Here is a 16,771-nt window from a genome sequence, read left to right as displayed (position 1 = left end):
GACTTATGCCTCGTACACCCCCTATCGGCCCCATGGCGATTTCAGACCACAATTCGCATGAAATCTTAAATACCGTGGTCTAAAGCACCGAGATAATCAAGAACCGCCGTTTAGAGATAAACCTGATGTTAGGCACATCACCTCCCTATGCAATCTATCCCCTACGCTACCCTATAACCACTGAATTCGGCGTCAAGCCTCGCAAACTCAGCCCTGTGTAAGGCACGAACGCACCTCGGGAAACCAAAACTAAAAATACTACTTCCTACAGCAAAACTCATCTCTTTTCGTATTTAAATCCTGGCTTACTCCCCCGTAAAAAGATCAACTACAAACACCCATAATGCCGAGCACAAGCCCAAAAGGCGGGGCGAACGGAAACGGTTTAAATATAATATGCCTTCAGGTTTAAAATATGGAATATCAAAGACATACCGTATTATATATAAACCTAAATAGCTCCACACGCCGCATGCCCCAAGGGAGGCCTGGCACTTCGTACCCCCGGCGTTAAATATACAACAATAACAACATATAACCACTAAATTTTTCAATAAACTACCTGGGCATGAGGTAGGTAGGTAGGCAGGTTAGATAGGTACTTACCAACTCGCACTTTTAGCCCCCCAAATCATGATTTCAATAAATATAAATTCATTATGACACATTTCAATTTAGCAATAGGCTAGATAAAGCTTCAAGTATCACATTTATTATTGCTGTTTGAGCTCGTCACCTTAATAAGTAAGCGTGCGGGCGCAATGGCAGATTTCACCAGGTCTGCCCTTCTAATCGTAATCCTACAACGATACAACGGGCCTTTGTCCACAGAAAGAAAGAAAGATGATATGGTCGGAAGAGTAATCCGGTTTGCAAAGTCTAACCTCCTAGTACGACGATTTTTAGACCACCTCCCCCCTTCTCTCCTTGCAAAGATGACGATTAACTAAAGCTCTATGAATCTCTGTATGTATTCGTCCCGCCGAGAGCCTGCCCTGCACGTAAAATCGATGCCAACGTAACGCCGTATCACTCCTCTTATTTTGTACAAGGCCCTCAGTCCTAAACTTCTGTTTCGAAAAGCGCCACCCCCGTTTTCATATGTGAAGCTATTATTCTCGACAACGGGTTAAATATCCATCTCGCCATCAGCAATGGCAAGTCGCTGCTTTGTCGTCTTGGCCTTCTTGCTGCCTCCTTTTCGTTTCTTTGCAGCTTTCACGTCTCCGGCTTCGACTGGAGTGGCGGTGCCAGAAGGTTTATTACCATCGTCGAAATGACCCTCGCCTGCAAGAATACAGTTAGTGACTTATTTCAATAAAATCAAGCGATATAGGGAGATGGCTTGACTTACCCTCATGATACATCTCGTCCAAACTGACGGCCTCCCGCTTTCGTTTGTTACCGCCCCGCTTCTTCGTTGCTTTATCCAGCTCGCCACTTTCAAGCAACTCTTTCTCCCGCTGCTCGATGAGCTCGGCCTGTTCGTCGTCGGCAAGCCACATAGCAATGTCGCGGTTGCGATTTTCAGCTGGACGACGTCCGCTGAAGTCGACGCCCCGAGCACCGCCACCTTGGATAACAACTCGTTGCACTTCTTCTTTCTGCATGGCACGCTTCCGAATGCGTTCTTCAATGGTTCCGCGGGTAATGAGACGGTAAACGGTGACTTGTTTGGTCTGTCCGAGACGATGTGCACGATCCATAGCTTGCGAATCAATAGTAGGATTCCAATCGCTATCGTAGAAAATAACCGTATCGGCAGACGTAAGGTTGATGCCCAGACCACCAGCACGAGTCGATAGCAGAAAGATGAATATTTCAGGGCGTGTCTGGAAATCATGAACAGTGTCACGACGATCCTCCAGCTTCGTAGAACCATCCAAGCGGCAGTATTTATAGTTGCGGTAAGTGAGGTACTCCTCCATAAGATCGATCATTCTGGTCATCTGGAAGTATAGTAGCACACGGTGGCCTTCCTCCTTCAGTTTGAACAACAGGTGATCTAATTTAGCAAGCTTCCCGCTATCGGTCACGAAACGATGCATGCTAGGGACGGTAATATTTGTGAATCGCCGCTTCTCGTTATCAGGCTGAGGGAGCATCGCGGGTGGCGGGTATCGTTCAATTGGGACGTTCTGCAAAACAAGAGCCTTCTCCTCCGGCTGGTTGGGTCCATACAAGGTCTTTCGCATTTTCATGTTGAATAGCGTATCCTCACGCTCGGCGATTGGTGCTCGGGTACCCTCGCATGAAACCTGTATGGGCGGGGCGGAAGCACCAGGCAAGGCTGCTTGCTCAAGCCGGCCCAGACCCAAATCTCGCCACGTCCCCCGAGAGACATTCATGAGATTGTCAAGTACACCTCCGCTCGTGACCTCCGCCAGAGGTTTCCGATCCGATCGTGCCGTGATCTGGAACAGGGCGTGGGCGGGGGTATAGTTCTCCTCGCCAGGCTCGTCGTAGATCACGTTCATGCGGCCAAGTCGGTTCTCTTTCTTAACTAGATCCGCAGCTCGCGAAAATACATCCTGATGGCTGGCTTTGTAGACGTCCTCCGGGCTAGCATCGGCGAATCGAAGGAAAGAAAACCCATCATTGCCGGACGTGCTCTCGCGTACGTTTTCGGGGGCCCAAATGTTCATAAGATGGTTTAGGTATCTGCTTCTAAAGCCCGCCTTCTCGTTGTCTTTTCCGGCCTTGTGCAACCGACCACCTTCGGTCCAAACGAGGCGCGGCAGCTGGTAGTCAATGAGATTGCGAGTCGAATAACCAACCGCGACGTTATTTCCTTCGCGTACGAATGAAGCAGTTTCTGCGAAGTAGCCAGTGAAAAAGGGACTCGCCGTATCAGCACGCTCGAACAAGTCAGGATGGTTACAAACTTTTCGGAACTGCATGACGAGATTCATCAATGTACCCGAATCTTGGTCGTCTCCAAGCGTCGCTTTCTCAATCAGATCCATAATACTAATCTGGTTCCGTAAGTTCCTATAGTAAGCACGCTGTCGGTAAGTAAGCTCGCAGAACACATCGAGCTCGATCTTGTCGCCGAGTTCCTTCTGCACATGTTTCTTGACTCGGCGTAACATAAACGGCTTGAGGATTAAATGTAGCCGCCTAAGCTGGTCCTCATTAAGCGTCGTATTGCTCTGGGCGTGTGATTCGATATCCTTAGAGAACCATTCGCTGAACTCGTCGTGCGAGTCGAATAAGGAAGGCATGATGAAATGTAGAAGGGCCCAAAGTTCTTGCATATTGTTCTGGATTGGAGTACCGGTGAGAAGCAGTCGGTTACGACAGTGGAACCCTAGCAGGCACTTCCAACGCGAGCTTTGAGAGCTCTTGATAGCTTGCGCCTCATCGAGGATCATATATTGCCAACGCATCTTCTGGAAGTAGGCAACATCCGAGACGACGAGCTGATACGATGTAACTAAGACGTGGAAAGGCGCGTCTTTACGGTACGTGTTATGCTTACGATCCCAGAACTTGCGGAGCACCTTTCGGTCGCCAGCAGTGCCCCAATACGGGAGAACCTTAAATTCTGGGACGAATTTAGCTATCTCCTGCTGCCAGTTGTGTAAAGTAGATGCAGGCGCAACTACAAGGTACGGGCCCCAGATATCGTGGACCTCAGCGAGGTAGGCCATAACAGAGATAGATTGAACCGTTTTTCCGAGACCCATTTCGTCTGCCAGAATGCCGTTAATACCTTGTTCGTAGAGATTGGCAAGCCAGTTTAGACCCTTCAGCTGGTATTCCTTGAGTTGGCAGTTCAGCAACTTAGGCTGCTCGACCGTTACATCGCCAAGACCAGTTGGATTCTGGAAGTTCATTTCGCCGTCCTCGTCCATGTCATTGTCGGGCTTATTGAAGCTTCGTGCCTTCGCCTGTGCTTCTGCAATAGCATTCTGAGCATTTGCCACGGCTGCTTCTCTCAGTGCCTCTTCATCCTCAGCGTCGAAGTTCAGATTCTTAAAATCAGTAATCTTCTTGCCGACAGGACCGGATGGTTCTGCAACATCAACATCGGTCGGCTTAGCAGCGATATTGGCATCTGGTGCGATATCTGGGTTATCCGTACTACGCTCGACTTCGTCTGTCTTGATTTTTTTGCCGATAAAGTGCGAGTACAGCTCCGTCTGAGAGATCAAGAAGTTGAGCTTCCTCTTCTGACGAGCAGCTTCGCGGTCGGCTTCCTCTTTACGAGCATTCTCAAGTTCCTGGCGCTCTGCTGCCTTGCGAAGATCACGTTCCTCACGCTCGTTGCGCTTCCAGAAACCCATCATATCGCGCATACAACGCTTTGCACGAGCCTGGAGGTCTTTAGTGCCTTTATTAGTACGAAGTTGCCAACGCTTAGCCTCTTTCGAAGCCAAGATAGCAGTTTTCTTAAGATTCGAAGCCTTCGTGCCATATGAATCGCTCGCCAGCTTAAATGTCTTCGGAACATCTTTGCGTGCGAGGTCGCGCCAGATCTGATCATAGATCTGGTTGTATCCCTTAGATTGGAACTTGGCTTCGAGAGGGTTAAGTGGAGGCTCTTCGACAGACTTTTCCTTCTCCTTCGGTTCCTTTGTAGGGATATCCTTAGATTCCTTCTCCTTCTCTTTGGGCTCCTTGGACGATGACTTGCTCAACTTTATGCGGATCTTGGTCTCTTCTTTGGTGGGCAACTCTTCGCCCGCGTCTAGAGCAGCTTGAGCAGCAATGGCCGAATCCTTCTCTGCCTGTTTCTGCTCCTTCGACTTCTTCGGGCGGTTGCCACTACGACCCTTGCTCTTGCTCTTAGAGCCAGTCTCGAGATCGGTCGCCTGGAAAGTCGACATCGTGCCACCTTCAAGATTTAGCTCAAGCGGTGCCAAGTTACGTGCCGGACCCTTTATACCCTTTTGCAAGATCAGCTTTGTTTGCTGCGCCTTTTTGTTGGCACGTTCCGCGTCTCGTAACCACTTCGCTCGCTCGGCATCGTCTTCGGCAGCAAGTGCCTTCGCTAAGGCCGCTTCCTTCTGCTCGATAGTGACCTGCATAGACTTCTCTCTACGACGCTTACGTTGCATGTCCTTCTTGCGCTCTTTCTCGGCATAAATTTCGCGTTCTCGGACTTCTTGTAAGGCATCATCGTAGTGGAGCGTGTCGTATCGGCGCCTGCCATAGTTCGCATGTTCATTCAACTTGCTTGACAAGGAGACAGCTAGGTCTCTTCTCCGACGAACGTGGTCGTCGTCCTCCATATGTTCAACGTCTAACCTACGCTTCTTTAAACGTCCATGGAAAAATTCCTCTTCGGCTTCGAGCTCGGATAGGTCAACATCTTCCATCTCGGCATCGAGTTGGTCAAGCAGACTCTGGATCTTCTTTTCTTTGTCTGCTGAGAGGGCCTTTGGCTTGACTTGTCCATTAGCCTGCCTCTTGGGGGCTCTTGAAGGGGTTTCTTTCGCGTGGTTCGCCGACACGCGACGTGAGTCTTTTCTTGAACTACTTTCCGTGTCCTTCAAAATTGACTCGCGTCCTTTGCTCTTGCGAGCTGGCTTTTCTTTAAGTTCTGTCATCATGGGAGCCCTGGGCTTCGGAAGAGGTTCAGCGCTGGAAAGGATGTTGGAGAAGGACATCAACTCGGCTGCACGGCTAGGAGTCTAAAAAGGGGGGGTCAGCATTAATTATCATCATCGTGCTAGTATTAGATAAAAATCAAAGAAGCGGTACTAATCACGTACATTTGATGAAGAAGTTGGTTCCGGGTTTAATATTGATGGCAGTGACGGTGCCGGTGTTAAAGAGGTGTTGCGATTGGTAGAAGTGATGGAATCTAGTGCGGTACGGTTGTGACGCGAGGGGGGAGAACCCAAATTAAGGGCTTTGTTGGAAGGGCTGGTCGGTCGGCCGTCGTTTTTGGGGTGCGAGTGTGAATGCGGGCTTCGTGGATATTTTGCATTCACAGGTGAAGGTGAACCGTAACCATTGTAATATTCGCTCTTGGACTGCGAGAAATCATACGGGTCAGATCGCTGAAAGTGACCAAGGTTAGTCAAGGAGTTGGAATGTTGATGATGATTTCTAATGGCAGATTGGTTGCAATAAAAAAAAATTGATTGATGATGTTCCTTGTCCCGGGGCGAACACCGAACAAAACGTGTTGGATGTTCGCACTGCCACTAAGCAAACTTATGTAGGAGGTACTTTGGGATTGAATATGATTATAAGAAAAGGTCTGAGTTGCTAATAACTCATATTTATGATTTTGTGGTATTAAAACGTGTTAAGACACATTCGGCCAACATCACGTAAAATGTTTTTTTATAAAAAAATGAAAAAAAATAAAAAGCTCTAAAGTTGTGCTCGGGTATGGATGGTGGGAATGTAGAATATTTTTTTTTAAAGCTTACCTGCTTGGACCAGTTGTCGGAAACTCTCCTCTCCCTGGTTGTATCAGTAAGCGGGTCGTAAAAACTCCCTGATGCTTTTTCTCTGGACGGTTGATGGTAATCAGGCGGCGAGAGATGGCCTGAAGTCTTAGGAGGCTGCAGCGGCGATGCACTTGCACCATTCGTAGACGACATGGCAGATGATGATGCCATAATTGAACTCAAGGCTCCCGGCGGAGGAGCCAGAGGAGGTAAGGAAGACGAAGGCGCCAATAGTGTCGATGAAGAAGTTGATAATTGATGCGACGCGTTACTATAGGGATGCGCAAGGGAAGTGATTGTAGCGGGTGGCGGTCGCGTCGTCGATCTCGATGTAGGCGATGCAGGAGTCGTGATGGATGCGACAGACAAGTTGATTTTTGGCGATGGAGAATGGAGGAATGAGGAAGAAGAGGTGGTGGTGGGATTATGATTGTTGGTTGTAGTAGTAGTAGTGGTAGTAGTAATAGTAGTGGCGGCGGGCTGACGAAAGTCTAGTGGTTTCGTCGAAGCCGTAACAGTCGGAGAGGTGTTATTGCTATTCCTATTGTTGCTGGTACTGCTGCTTGAACCGGCACCTGTGTGCCCATTGTGGGTGTGGGTGTGGGTGTGGCCGTGACCGCGAACGGCTTGGTTTACGTGGGTTGGTACTTGCGCTTGAGCCTGGGCTGCGGCTGCGGGATTGGAGTTAGTATTGGCGTCAAGGTTCAGGTCATTCGCGTTGTCTTTGCCGGTGGAATTGGTAGAATTGGAGAAACGTGGTCCTAGCGTATCTGAATATGTCATCTCCATCCCCATCCCCATTCCCATTCCAATCCCAATCCCCGTACCGGTATTATTGTTAATATTGCTAGACCCTATTCTAGGTCTTGACAGTGATCCTAGTTGCGATGTAGGAGTAACGCCACTCGAATTGCCGTCTCTACCGTCTCTACCGTCGTCGCTATGATTATCGTCGTTTACGCGGTGGAGGACAGTTGCATGAAACCCACTCGAGGCCATCTTCTCAATATTCAATTTCTCGCTTGCTCGTCATTCACACACGCAACTCTCTCTCTCAAGCACTTACACACTTCCTTCTTCGCTGGACCAGTAGCTGATTTTATACTTGTCTTATGTTCCTAACTCATTGTAACTTGGGTGCGACGTGACGGGGGTAAGACAAGAGGCTGACGCCTTGGGATTCGACAGCGGAGAAAACCAGAGGGAAGTTCAGTTACAAATAGATAAGTAAATATGACCAAGATACTTTTCCGAAGATAGCTGAATAAAGTGTGCGATCGCTCAATTAGTATAGCGGGATCTCGTTGTCGTGACGTGGGCGGCCAAAATATTTAGGTTAAAGGCTACGGTAGATAAGTACCTAAGGTATTTGTCTACAGTAGTTCTTTGTCGCAAAGGATATGCGCATCGGCAAGAAGACTGCTTTGAAAGATGCAAGCTCCAACAAGGCTAGTTTAGAGCGGATACTGAATTCTGTAGTGGTTTGAACCGATTGGGGCGAAACTCTAGTCTAAATCATAGCTGGCGATACATTCGGAGCTGAGTGATGAAGATAGACGGGTTTATAGGACTAGTGAATGCGATGATGCGGGTTGATGCGAAAACTACACCTTATGCGATGCAAGAAGAAAAAAAATAACACCAAGGAAATAGGAAGAAAATAGAATGAGCAAAGGGGGGGACGGGGAAGGAAACGGCGAAGAAATCAAAAAGTGAAAGGGGGCAGGCAAGAGAGACGACAAGAGAAGGGTGCAGGACTTTGTGAGGTGGAAGGGTCGAGAGACGAAAAGAGAGACGAGCGAAAGAGCAGGTGAGGACCGATGCGATGACGATGACTTCTTCAAGCATACTGAATTGTATGAATTGTATTGTACCTCAGGTAAATACCCAATAAGGATTCGCACTAAGACTGTGGACATCGTACCTACTTTCCATTTCCATGGCAGCATGGGCATCGCATTAGAAATGGAGACACTGATTAACCCGTTTTCGTTACTGCATTCTGCATATCCTGAATGCCATTGCCACTTTTCTTCCCACATCTAGTGCTTCACGCCTTCTCGCCTTCTATGTATGTACCGCAACTGCATTAAGCACAGGCGAGCGAGGCAGCAGCTCTCCGCCAAGAGAAGTCGTTCCGTGACAGTGACGATCGATCCAGACGGGGGCATGCTGGGGACAGAACATTGAACTAGACCAGGTCCAGACCCATATGCTACCCAGTCACAGGGCTCTCATACAAAATTCGAGGGAAAAAACTCCTCCACACAATGTCGAGCTCAATAATCCCTGTCTTCCCGCTCACCCAATTATAAATCCCTGTTCCCTCGCGTCTCCGCACTCCTTCTCTGGGTTGTATGTATTGCAACTCTGGATATCCCGAACAGAGAAAAATACCACCTAGACGGAAAAAGAAGAACGTTAGGAATAAAGAGAAAGAGAATGAACGAAGAGAATCTCAACAAAAGATATGACCAAATTTTTAGTAAGTTTCTAAATATATACCTTAGGTACTCAAATACCTAAAGATGATATAAAGGCAGGAAAAAGTAAAAATTAAGTACACTATTATATGTGCATATGATCTGATCAATCTGATGAAGAGTCGCGTCCATAGGTACACTACGACTAAATATAATAAGATGGATCGCCAGGGCTAGGAGCCAATCGATAAGAGAGAACAAACATGCAACCACGAATAAGAGCTCCGGAGCAGCCGCAATTTACAATACATGCATACAACATGATAAGAGCTTATCCTGTTCAGGTTAAATGTGGACCATATGCCAGGGGCGTTTAGAGCGGACCTGGCGACACGGGACTCTCCAACGAAAAGGCTGGGCTTTCCACCTGCGTAAGCTTCTTTTGCCAACACGACACGACACGAAACTAGCCGGTTCAAAATCCTCTCACGCGAATTTCTTCGACAGGAAAAAAAAAAAGAAGCAAAAGGGTAAAAAAGAAAAATAAGGCTGTCGGTATCCGCATATCTGCATGTCCACTTTCTACGCGTCAGCTACGATTGTACGAGGTTTTGTCCAACGTACCTAAAGTTGTCAGATCGATGAGTTTTCATCCATCTATCTCGTATAAAGACTCTCGTACATATGTACATGATTTGTCCATGCGCGCATCGCGATTAGTACAACGTACAGCTCAGCTGCATAGTTTCGAGTTTTGAACGTTACTGTACTCCACGTTTCGACTGCATGGCCGCATGTCAATCGCCTGCCACCAAATTCAAAATGTGAAGTCTCTCCAACTCTTCACATCACATCGCCACTCTTTACTACTCTTCAACCTTCAACTCTTCAACTCTAAGTAGCGAGCAAGGAATGAACATAATCTCCGATTATCTTATGTAAAGCATATATCCCTTTCCCGGTCAAGTGAGGGAAATGATAAGATACTCTACGAATTAAATGGCCGAGAGAGGCATCTAACCAAGGAATAGGCCATTATCAGATGCTCTACATATTACGGACATACATAAATACGTTCTAACTATCTCGAAAACCGACATAGCTTGTAGTTCATTGTAATAAGTAAGTAACTTCTCTTTATTTTCAGCAGCACATATGAAGAAAATCCAGCCTATTTCAATTATTTTCAATCGATATCATAGTGCGAGCAAGATCTCGAATTGCGCCACCCCTGGCTTCGTGATTAAGAGAAACCCATCCATCTCCCCCGTCTCCACATAATAAATAACAACCCCTTTTTCTAGAGTATGTAGAAGCGAAAAATGTAAAATGATTCAAGGAAATAAATGAGCGACAAGAAGTGAAGTATGCATTTTAGTCTCTTTTCCCCCTTTTATACGACCCTCTCGTTTCCCCCTTACTCCTATGGTTACGTTACCCAAGGTTAGGTAGTTTGGGACAGAGATGGAGCAGAGAATAAGGAGAGCAGCAATTCATTAGATCATGCGCCAGCTGCGGCGTAGGCGCTCGACGCCTTTGCCCTGCCCAGCGCGGGTCTTGCGACCGCCCCACCAAGTCCACTCGTCCTCGTCCTCACTCTCCCGAATAACCTCGTCGCTTTCATACTTGTCGGGCTTTCCGGTCGGGTATCCTGCAACGGTTGAGGTAGACTGAGGCTGGGTGGCGAGAGTAGTAGGGACCGACGACGGTGCCGTCACTGCGTCGGCAGATGATGTCCCAGCAGGAAGGATAGTAACCCCAGGTTCCATCGATCCGATCGGGAAGCATATCTCGCCGCCACCATAGCCGCCAGAAATGCACGTACTTAAAGGCAGAGACGAGGTCACGGTCGCAGCATCACTGCTTCCGGTAGAACTAGGAGGGAGGGGCGTCACGAGCACCGTACTAGTGCTGGGGAGTGGCAGGCTGGTTGGGTAGCCGGGAACCGAAGAAACGGTGGAGAATGTCTCAGTGCTGCCTTTCGAAGAGATGGTGGCTGTTGTGGCGTCTGTGCTTCCAGTAGTGTAGATGGAGCTTAAGGGGACAGGTGCTGACTGGCTTGACGCGCTGGAGAATTCATCCGAGGAACTAGTGAGATATCCACTTGTTAGCAACTCAGAAGTCGAAGTGATGGTTGAGCCTGTGACTGCGCTCGTCTCCCCCGTAGTGTAGGTTGGAGTTGGTGATGCCGCGGGGATGGTGTAGCAGATATAAGTGTAGCCACCTCCGTAGGTTGGTTGTTCATAGCAGGTGGTGGCGACGGGGGCGCTTGAACTCGGAGTTAAAACTGTCTCAGTGGGCGCGGTTTCAGTCGACGATTCAGGGAAGCTAAACGTCGCCGTACTCCAAGCATTTGAGCTACTTGTTACTCCAGATGTTGAAGAGGATGCAGTGCTAGTTGAGCCCGACTCATTCGGCGAAGAGCTGGTTATCGCGGCGGTTGACGAGGTGCCTATGATAGGGCTAGAGTAGGAGCTTGAGCTGCTTGAGGAAGCGGTAGGGTTAAGTCCTGAACTAGTTGTAGAGCCTATTACGACGGTCGTCGTCCATGAGAATGAATTGCTAGGAGTATAATAGGATATTGTCTCTGTCCCAACGGTGCCAGACGAGGAGCCGTATGCAGAACTAGTTGTTCCACTAATGGATCCCGTTGTCGAGGACGGTATAGATCCCGAGTATGTCGTAGCTGGCTCACTAGACGTATCTGTTGTACCAGGAAGACTGCCTGTCACGGTGCTCAAAGACGAATAGGAAGAGGTCGTGTAGCTATTAGACCAAGTCCAGGAGCCTGTGCTAAAGTTTGAACTAAAGATCGAGGATGATATGCCAGACGAAGCTGAAGTAGGGATACTCCTGCTAATAGTGCTCGTGCTGTCTGGGGCCGTGCTATAAGTACCGGAGATTGAGGTATCTGACGGGGTCAAAGGGATTGGAACGATGGTCGTGGAAGTGAGAGTGGATTCCAGTGAGGATGGCCAAGGACTGGCCGGGTATGTCGAAGTTGGTAATGCTCCGGTTAACGTGCTTGACTCTGACGTAGGGCTAACGGTCACGGCTGGACTGGTCGAATCTGTCCCAGTTGGCAATATTTCTCCTGTACTTGACGTGGACACATCATAACTACTTGTTACTAAGTATGATGTACTTGCACCAGGAGTAGAAGCAGACGTGCTTGAATCGGGAGAACCTGTTCCAGTTGAGGACTCATCAGTGCTATAACCTGTTAGTGTCCCATTCTGTTATCGAAATTAGTCAATATTGAATGTTTTTTCTCACCATGTGCTGCTTGACGTTTCTGGTAGGGTATTTGCCGTTGAGCTCGTGATTGATCCGGTGCTGCGGGACAAGGATGGCGATGTAAAGGTGGTGTTAGAAAATCCTGAAGAGTATGTTGGAATAGGAGAGCTGTAAGGAATACTTGTCGACTCGCTCAAAGTAGCAACAAAGCTTGATGTTAGGGTTACAGTGGTATCGACGGAGGTGGTAGAATAAGAGGAAGCCAAAGACGAAGAGCCAATAGGAGCAGAAGACGACGATCCAATAAGAGCAGTAGACGAAGTTCCCAATGTGTTGGTTGAGTACCACGGTAAAGTCGAAGACTCGGAACACGCAGCAGACACGGTCACAGTGGAAGCACAGCTACTATCACAAACTGTAACTGTGGTCGTAACAGTGATTGCTTCCGGCTGCTGGGGGAGACCGTTGATCAAAGAAGCTCTAACGCATATGTTAGTAAATAACGCGTAACACTTGACATCAAGAAACATACCCTAGGCCTAGGAAGGCCAAACGAGTGGATGGATACATCATGAGAATTTCGAGATGGCAACTAAACAAAACGAATGTAAAAGCCTCGAGTAGGCGAGAATCTTGGAGAGACAGGATATAGAAGCATATCTGATTCGAGATCATGTCCTCTTTATAGACCTACATATGATCCAACTTGCCATTACATAACTGCATTTACGAAGACACATATTGTTCAATGCTCTATGACAACATGGAAGGCTGATGACTTTCAAGGGGCATGTGGGTCTACGTTTGTATACATCAGGACAGCCTTAGATCCATGCGACATCCCGACGGAACATGCTTCATAACCTGGTTCTTTACTAGGATCACCGACGATATTATATTGAATGGGCCGAGAGCAGTTGCTAGCCATAGTAGCGCAAAGCTCAACGACGTCGTCAGAATCATTATCATTCCAAGACAATCTGCAGATAACAGGGCTCTGGTGTCGTTCGAATTAGACTATTGGGCGGTTCTCAGCGACAAAATGTCTTACACGCACGTTTCCTAATAGTTAGGTAGGTACAAGGTTATTCGCCATTCTTCAGTGTTGAAGGCTAAGATTAGAACTCGTTTGCGGCGTGCGACGTATGTAGTTGTGCTTCGGGATGAAGCCGCCAACTAGCAGTTGATATAACGGCTGGCTGCTTCCAAGATATCCGAGGAATCGTGTTCCGGTCAATACAAGCATACAAGCATACAAGCAAACGAATCGGTTAAGTTTGGTTGGCACATGGTTTGCTTCATTGCACATCCTGGCTTCTCGAACAAATGGCATGGGCTACCGGTGCTGAGGACGGGATCTTGTTTAACACGAGCTCCCCTCAGCCCCCTAGCATATCTCGATACAATATTTCCAACCGAATTAAATGCAGAAATCCGTTAGGCTACTTATGCAGAGCTACGATTAGAGATATCGGCTCACATACGTTATATATACCTATATAAAATCATGCTTGTGGTTCAGACTGTCACCACCTATACGCAGGCGATGCTTGCAGGGTTAAGAGGTATCACGACTTATACAAAAATTGTTCCTTGCATATATTTGAATATATTGATTAATACCTAATGAGGAGAAAGTTGCTTAAGCGGTCATTCTACGTGCCTTGCAGCTACTGAAGATGCAGGCTTCCGATGCCGTCCGACAAGTCACAGAAAAAGCGGAACGCATTAGGACGTAAACCCAGATATACGGGGTCGATCATCACGAAGAATATGGTAGCGAGGTGTTACGAGCAAATATAATTAATAGATAGAATGTCAATAAGGTTAGTAGCGTTCCACGTCGCGTGGATAGGAGTTTGAATCGATGAGAACCTCCTAACCTAGGTACTTGGTAGGTAGTCTGGTCCGAGGGAATTTTGTAGCATAAAACAACACAAAAGTTCGGCCCACGGGAGAAAGGGATGTTGTCAACCGTGAATATGTCCTTCAGACACAGAAACTTCCGAGCCGTGATTGAGTATGGACGCGTGGGCCCAGGCATCCGCCGAAACCCATTGGACGGACGGAATGGCTCACGCGTATAGTTGCTGGCGGCACATTTTAATCGGCCGAGACCCGATGTACTGGGTATGTGCTCGTGAGGAGGATGTATGAGCTCAGGTACCGTCGTTTGAAAGTCAGGGTTGACCCAAGCGGCCGTCAATTCGCCTCAAAATGTCTCTTCGTCTACGTACGAAGCTTTCGTAAATAAATTAAGGCGTGACATGATGGACTCGGAGGCCTGAGAGGTGATATAAAGATTGTGCTACTTAGACACAGCTTCTAATGCCACGTATCAGTTTGTATTCCCCTGAGGATGTATTCATTTCGTAGGTAATTTGTCTAGTAATTCTTTAATGGTTGTGTCTCGTAAGGGTGGTAAGGGTGGTGGGAGTTCGATGTTGACAATGGATGGGTATGAGACGACGTGCTATATGTCATAAAACGGTGGCCTCGATGAAGTTAATTGGTAATATATGAGTATCAATGGACACGGCCAAGAGCAGCCGTTGTGGCTTTGTGATAACGCGTACACACAACGTTGGGTTGGAGGTACCGAATAAGCCACATGTTATGTCTCAGGGCTGTAAGCGACACTGCATCGTTGCGGTGCGCCATCTGCCATATACCGATGGCCTGGTAGATAGGTGTCTATGCACTTAATGGGAATAATGATGCTAGAGATAGCATAGGAGAGAAGTGGGATGTCGTTTTGCGTCACATCATGTGCGAGAGGGGAGAGCCGTATGGTAAAGCTCATCCCTTCCAGAGTCTCAACAGTTGAAATGCTTCTTGAGAAGTTCATGTTCAAATGCGGCTAAATTACCTAGGCATGCTGTTCTGGCCAGTCTTCTAAAGCGTTGCCAACTGTTGGTAGCATATGAATGATCCGGTATATATTTGGCAGATGCCGAAAAACCGGTGTAGGTTCGTGCAAATGAGAGACATTGGAATTACTCCTTCGAATGAGCGCGGAGAATGGTAACTCATGAGGCCCAAGCTCTGAGGTTAGTTCAATGAAGTAAATTGGAGTTGGTGTATAGGTTCCCAGCGAATTAACAATACCAATAGGCAGAGGCAGAGTAGCCGTTCTTTAGGGACAGGAATCTTGAGTCTAAGTGGCTGGAAGGGCAATTGCTGCTATCCCCCACCAACGGCCCTGACAAAAGGGTTATGCTGTGGAACGACAACAGTTAAGACTTTACATCTCAGGGGAAGCCGGTTGTTCGCTCGTGTATGGAGGCCTGATGAACGTCAGAAACAAAATGCCTACACAGTACCTAGGTCTAACTCGAGGTCCAGTGTGAAGCTCCCCCTTTCCCTGATGTTGATCGGCTTCAATTTAATCCTAAGGCACCTAGCATCCCCAGCCTTTACAATAGTGTGGGAGAATGCCGAGGTAAGCGTCCTCGGCAATGCACGTCAACTTCCACTATTCCCTACTATCTAGATGCTAGCTGACTTTAATTGCAGTCTCTTGATGGGACGATAATTGCTGTGGCTCATCGTGGTCGGAGATCAACCGTGGTCTAATGCCAGATCATGTTGGGGAAAGAAGCGGGCAATTCTCCTGGTGGCGCGCAGTAGCGCTGGCGATATGAGACAAACCATTCTCAAGAGTGTTCAGAAACCCGCCGATCGTCATCGTAGGCCATTCCTCTACAGGATGGAGAACATCAATTATTGACGCTTGACCATTGGATGGCGCCGAAGGGCGGAAAAGAAAGAGTTCGGAACACAGAGAACACGCGGTCAACATTTTGGTATATAAGACCAGTTGACGACCACTTCCTCTTCGACTTTTCTCTCAGCATCACCAGCATCAAAAACATAAAAAAACGCACTCTCTTACAACACACACTCGTTTACATATTCTCATCAGCAACGCTCGTTTCGTTAAGCAATTTCACTCATTTTTTTTAGTTAATCCTCAACGACACATCCAAATCAGCCAACATGCAGTTCACCATCGTTGCCGCTCTTACCATGGCCCTCGGCGCCCTCGGAGCCCCCCAGATCGGCGGCGGCGGCGTTCCCGGCACCCGCATCCCTCCCCCACCCGGTGACGTTACCGTCGGCCAGGCCGGTGACACCTGTGGCTCTGACCTCGACCTGAGCTGCTGTGACAAGGTCGACCAGTCCGGCGACGCAATCAACACTGCTGAAGGCATCCTTGCTGGTCTCCTTGAAGGTGGCTTGTTGGAGGGTGGAGATCTTGGTCTGTTCGATGGCTGCTCTAAGCTGAACGTTGCTGCTGGTAAGTCCATCCTTGGTAGTGATATCTTTCTATCTTTCATCGCTAACACAATTAACAGTAGTTGGTCTGGACGATCTCCTGAACAGCCAGTGCAAACAGACCCCCGCATGCTGCCAGCACTCTGGCATGGAACAGGTCAGTATTCTATTCCCAAATTCATAAATCGACAATGCTAATATCTAAGCAGGAGGGTCTTCTCAACGTCGGTCTTCCTTGCGTTGCCCTTGGCAGCGTCTTGTAAATGCCAGCTCCTTTTGAATACAACTTGCATAACTGGTGCACAGCATTTTGGGGGAATGAGATATGTTGGGCTGTGTTGTTGAGGAGAGTGCCAAATTGTATTGCTAGTAGCCTGCTTCCAGTGATTTAGTAAATCTAACTTCAGTCGCTCGTTATAGTAC

General features: G+C 47.9%; 4 protein-coding genes across 4 annotated transcripts; 1 reads left to right on the top strand and 3 right to left on the bottom strand.

Annotated features, from left to right (window-relative positions):
- Positions 1-696: 696 nt before the first annotated feature.
- On the bottom strand, positions 697-6,327 carry F5Y00DRAFT_247957 (uncharacterized protein). The gene is made up of 3 exons (XM_048009350.1): positions 5,721-6,327; positions 1,355-5,639; positions 697-1,287 (listed from the first exon to the last, which is right to left on the bottom strand). Exons 2-3 carry the CDS (start codon positions 5,613-5,615, stop codon positions 1,130-1,132), a joined length of 4,419 nt encoding a protein of 1,472 aa, XP_047860734.1. The 5' UTR covers positions 5,616-5,639; positions 5,721-6,327; the 3' UTR covers positions 697-1,129.
- On the bottom strand, positions 5,967-7,711 carry F5Y00DRAFT_187514 (uncharacterized protein). The gene has a single exon (XM_048005113.1). The coding sequence runs from the start codon at positions 7,407-7,409 to the stop codon at positions 6,237-6,239; it is 1,173 nt and encodes a 390-aa protein (XP_047860733.1). The 5' UTR covers positions 7,410-7,711; the 3' UTR covers positions 5,967-6,236.
- Positions 7,712-9,854: 2,143 nt separating this feature from the next.
- F5Y00DRAFT_273559 (uncharacterized protein) lies at positions 9,855-12,640 on the bottom strand (the record flags this gene model as incomplete). Its single annotated transcript, XM_048013203.1, has 3 exons — positions 9,855-12,046; positions 12,110-12,550; positions 12,603-12,640. 3 exons carry the CDS (start codon positions 12,638-12,640, stop codon positions 10,330-10,332), a joined length of 2,196 nt encoding a protein of 731 aa, XP_047860732.1. The 3' UTR covers positions 9,855-10,329.
- A 3,317-nt stretch (positions 12,641-15,957) lies between these two features.
- On the top strand, positions 15,958-16,771 carry F5Y00DRAFT_187447 (uncharacterized protein). Its single transcript, XM_048005111.1, has 3 exons — positions 15,958-16,370; positions 16,429-16,505; positions 16,558-16,771. The coding sequence occupies exons 1-3, from the start codon at positions 16,070-16,072 to the stop codon at positions 16,609-16,611; spliced, it is 432 nt and encodes a 143-aa protein (XP_047860731.1). The 5' UTR covers positions 15,958-16,069; the 3' UTR covers positions 16,612-16,771.

Source organism: Daldinia vernicosa, assembly GCF_022497035.1.
Source record: "Daldinia vernicosa strain CBS 139.73 unplaced genomic scaffold F5Y00scaffold_67, whole genome shotgun sequence".
Classification (NCBI taxonomy): domain Eukaryota; kingdom Fungi; phylum Ascomycota; class Sordariomycetes; order Xylariales; family Hypoxylaceae; genus Daldinia; species Daldinia vernicosa.
Note: the sequence above shows the minus strand (reverse complement) of the source record. Positions and strands in the feature narration are given on the sequence as shown.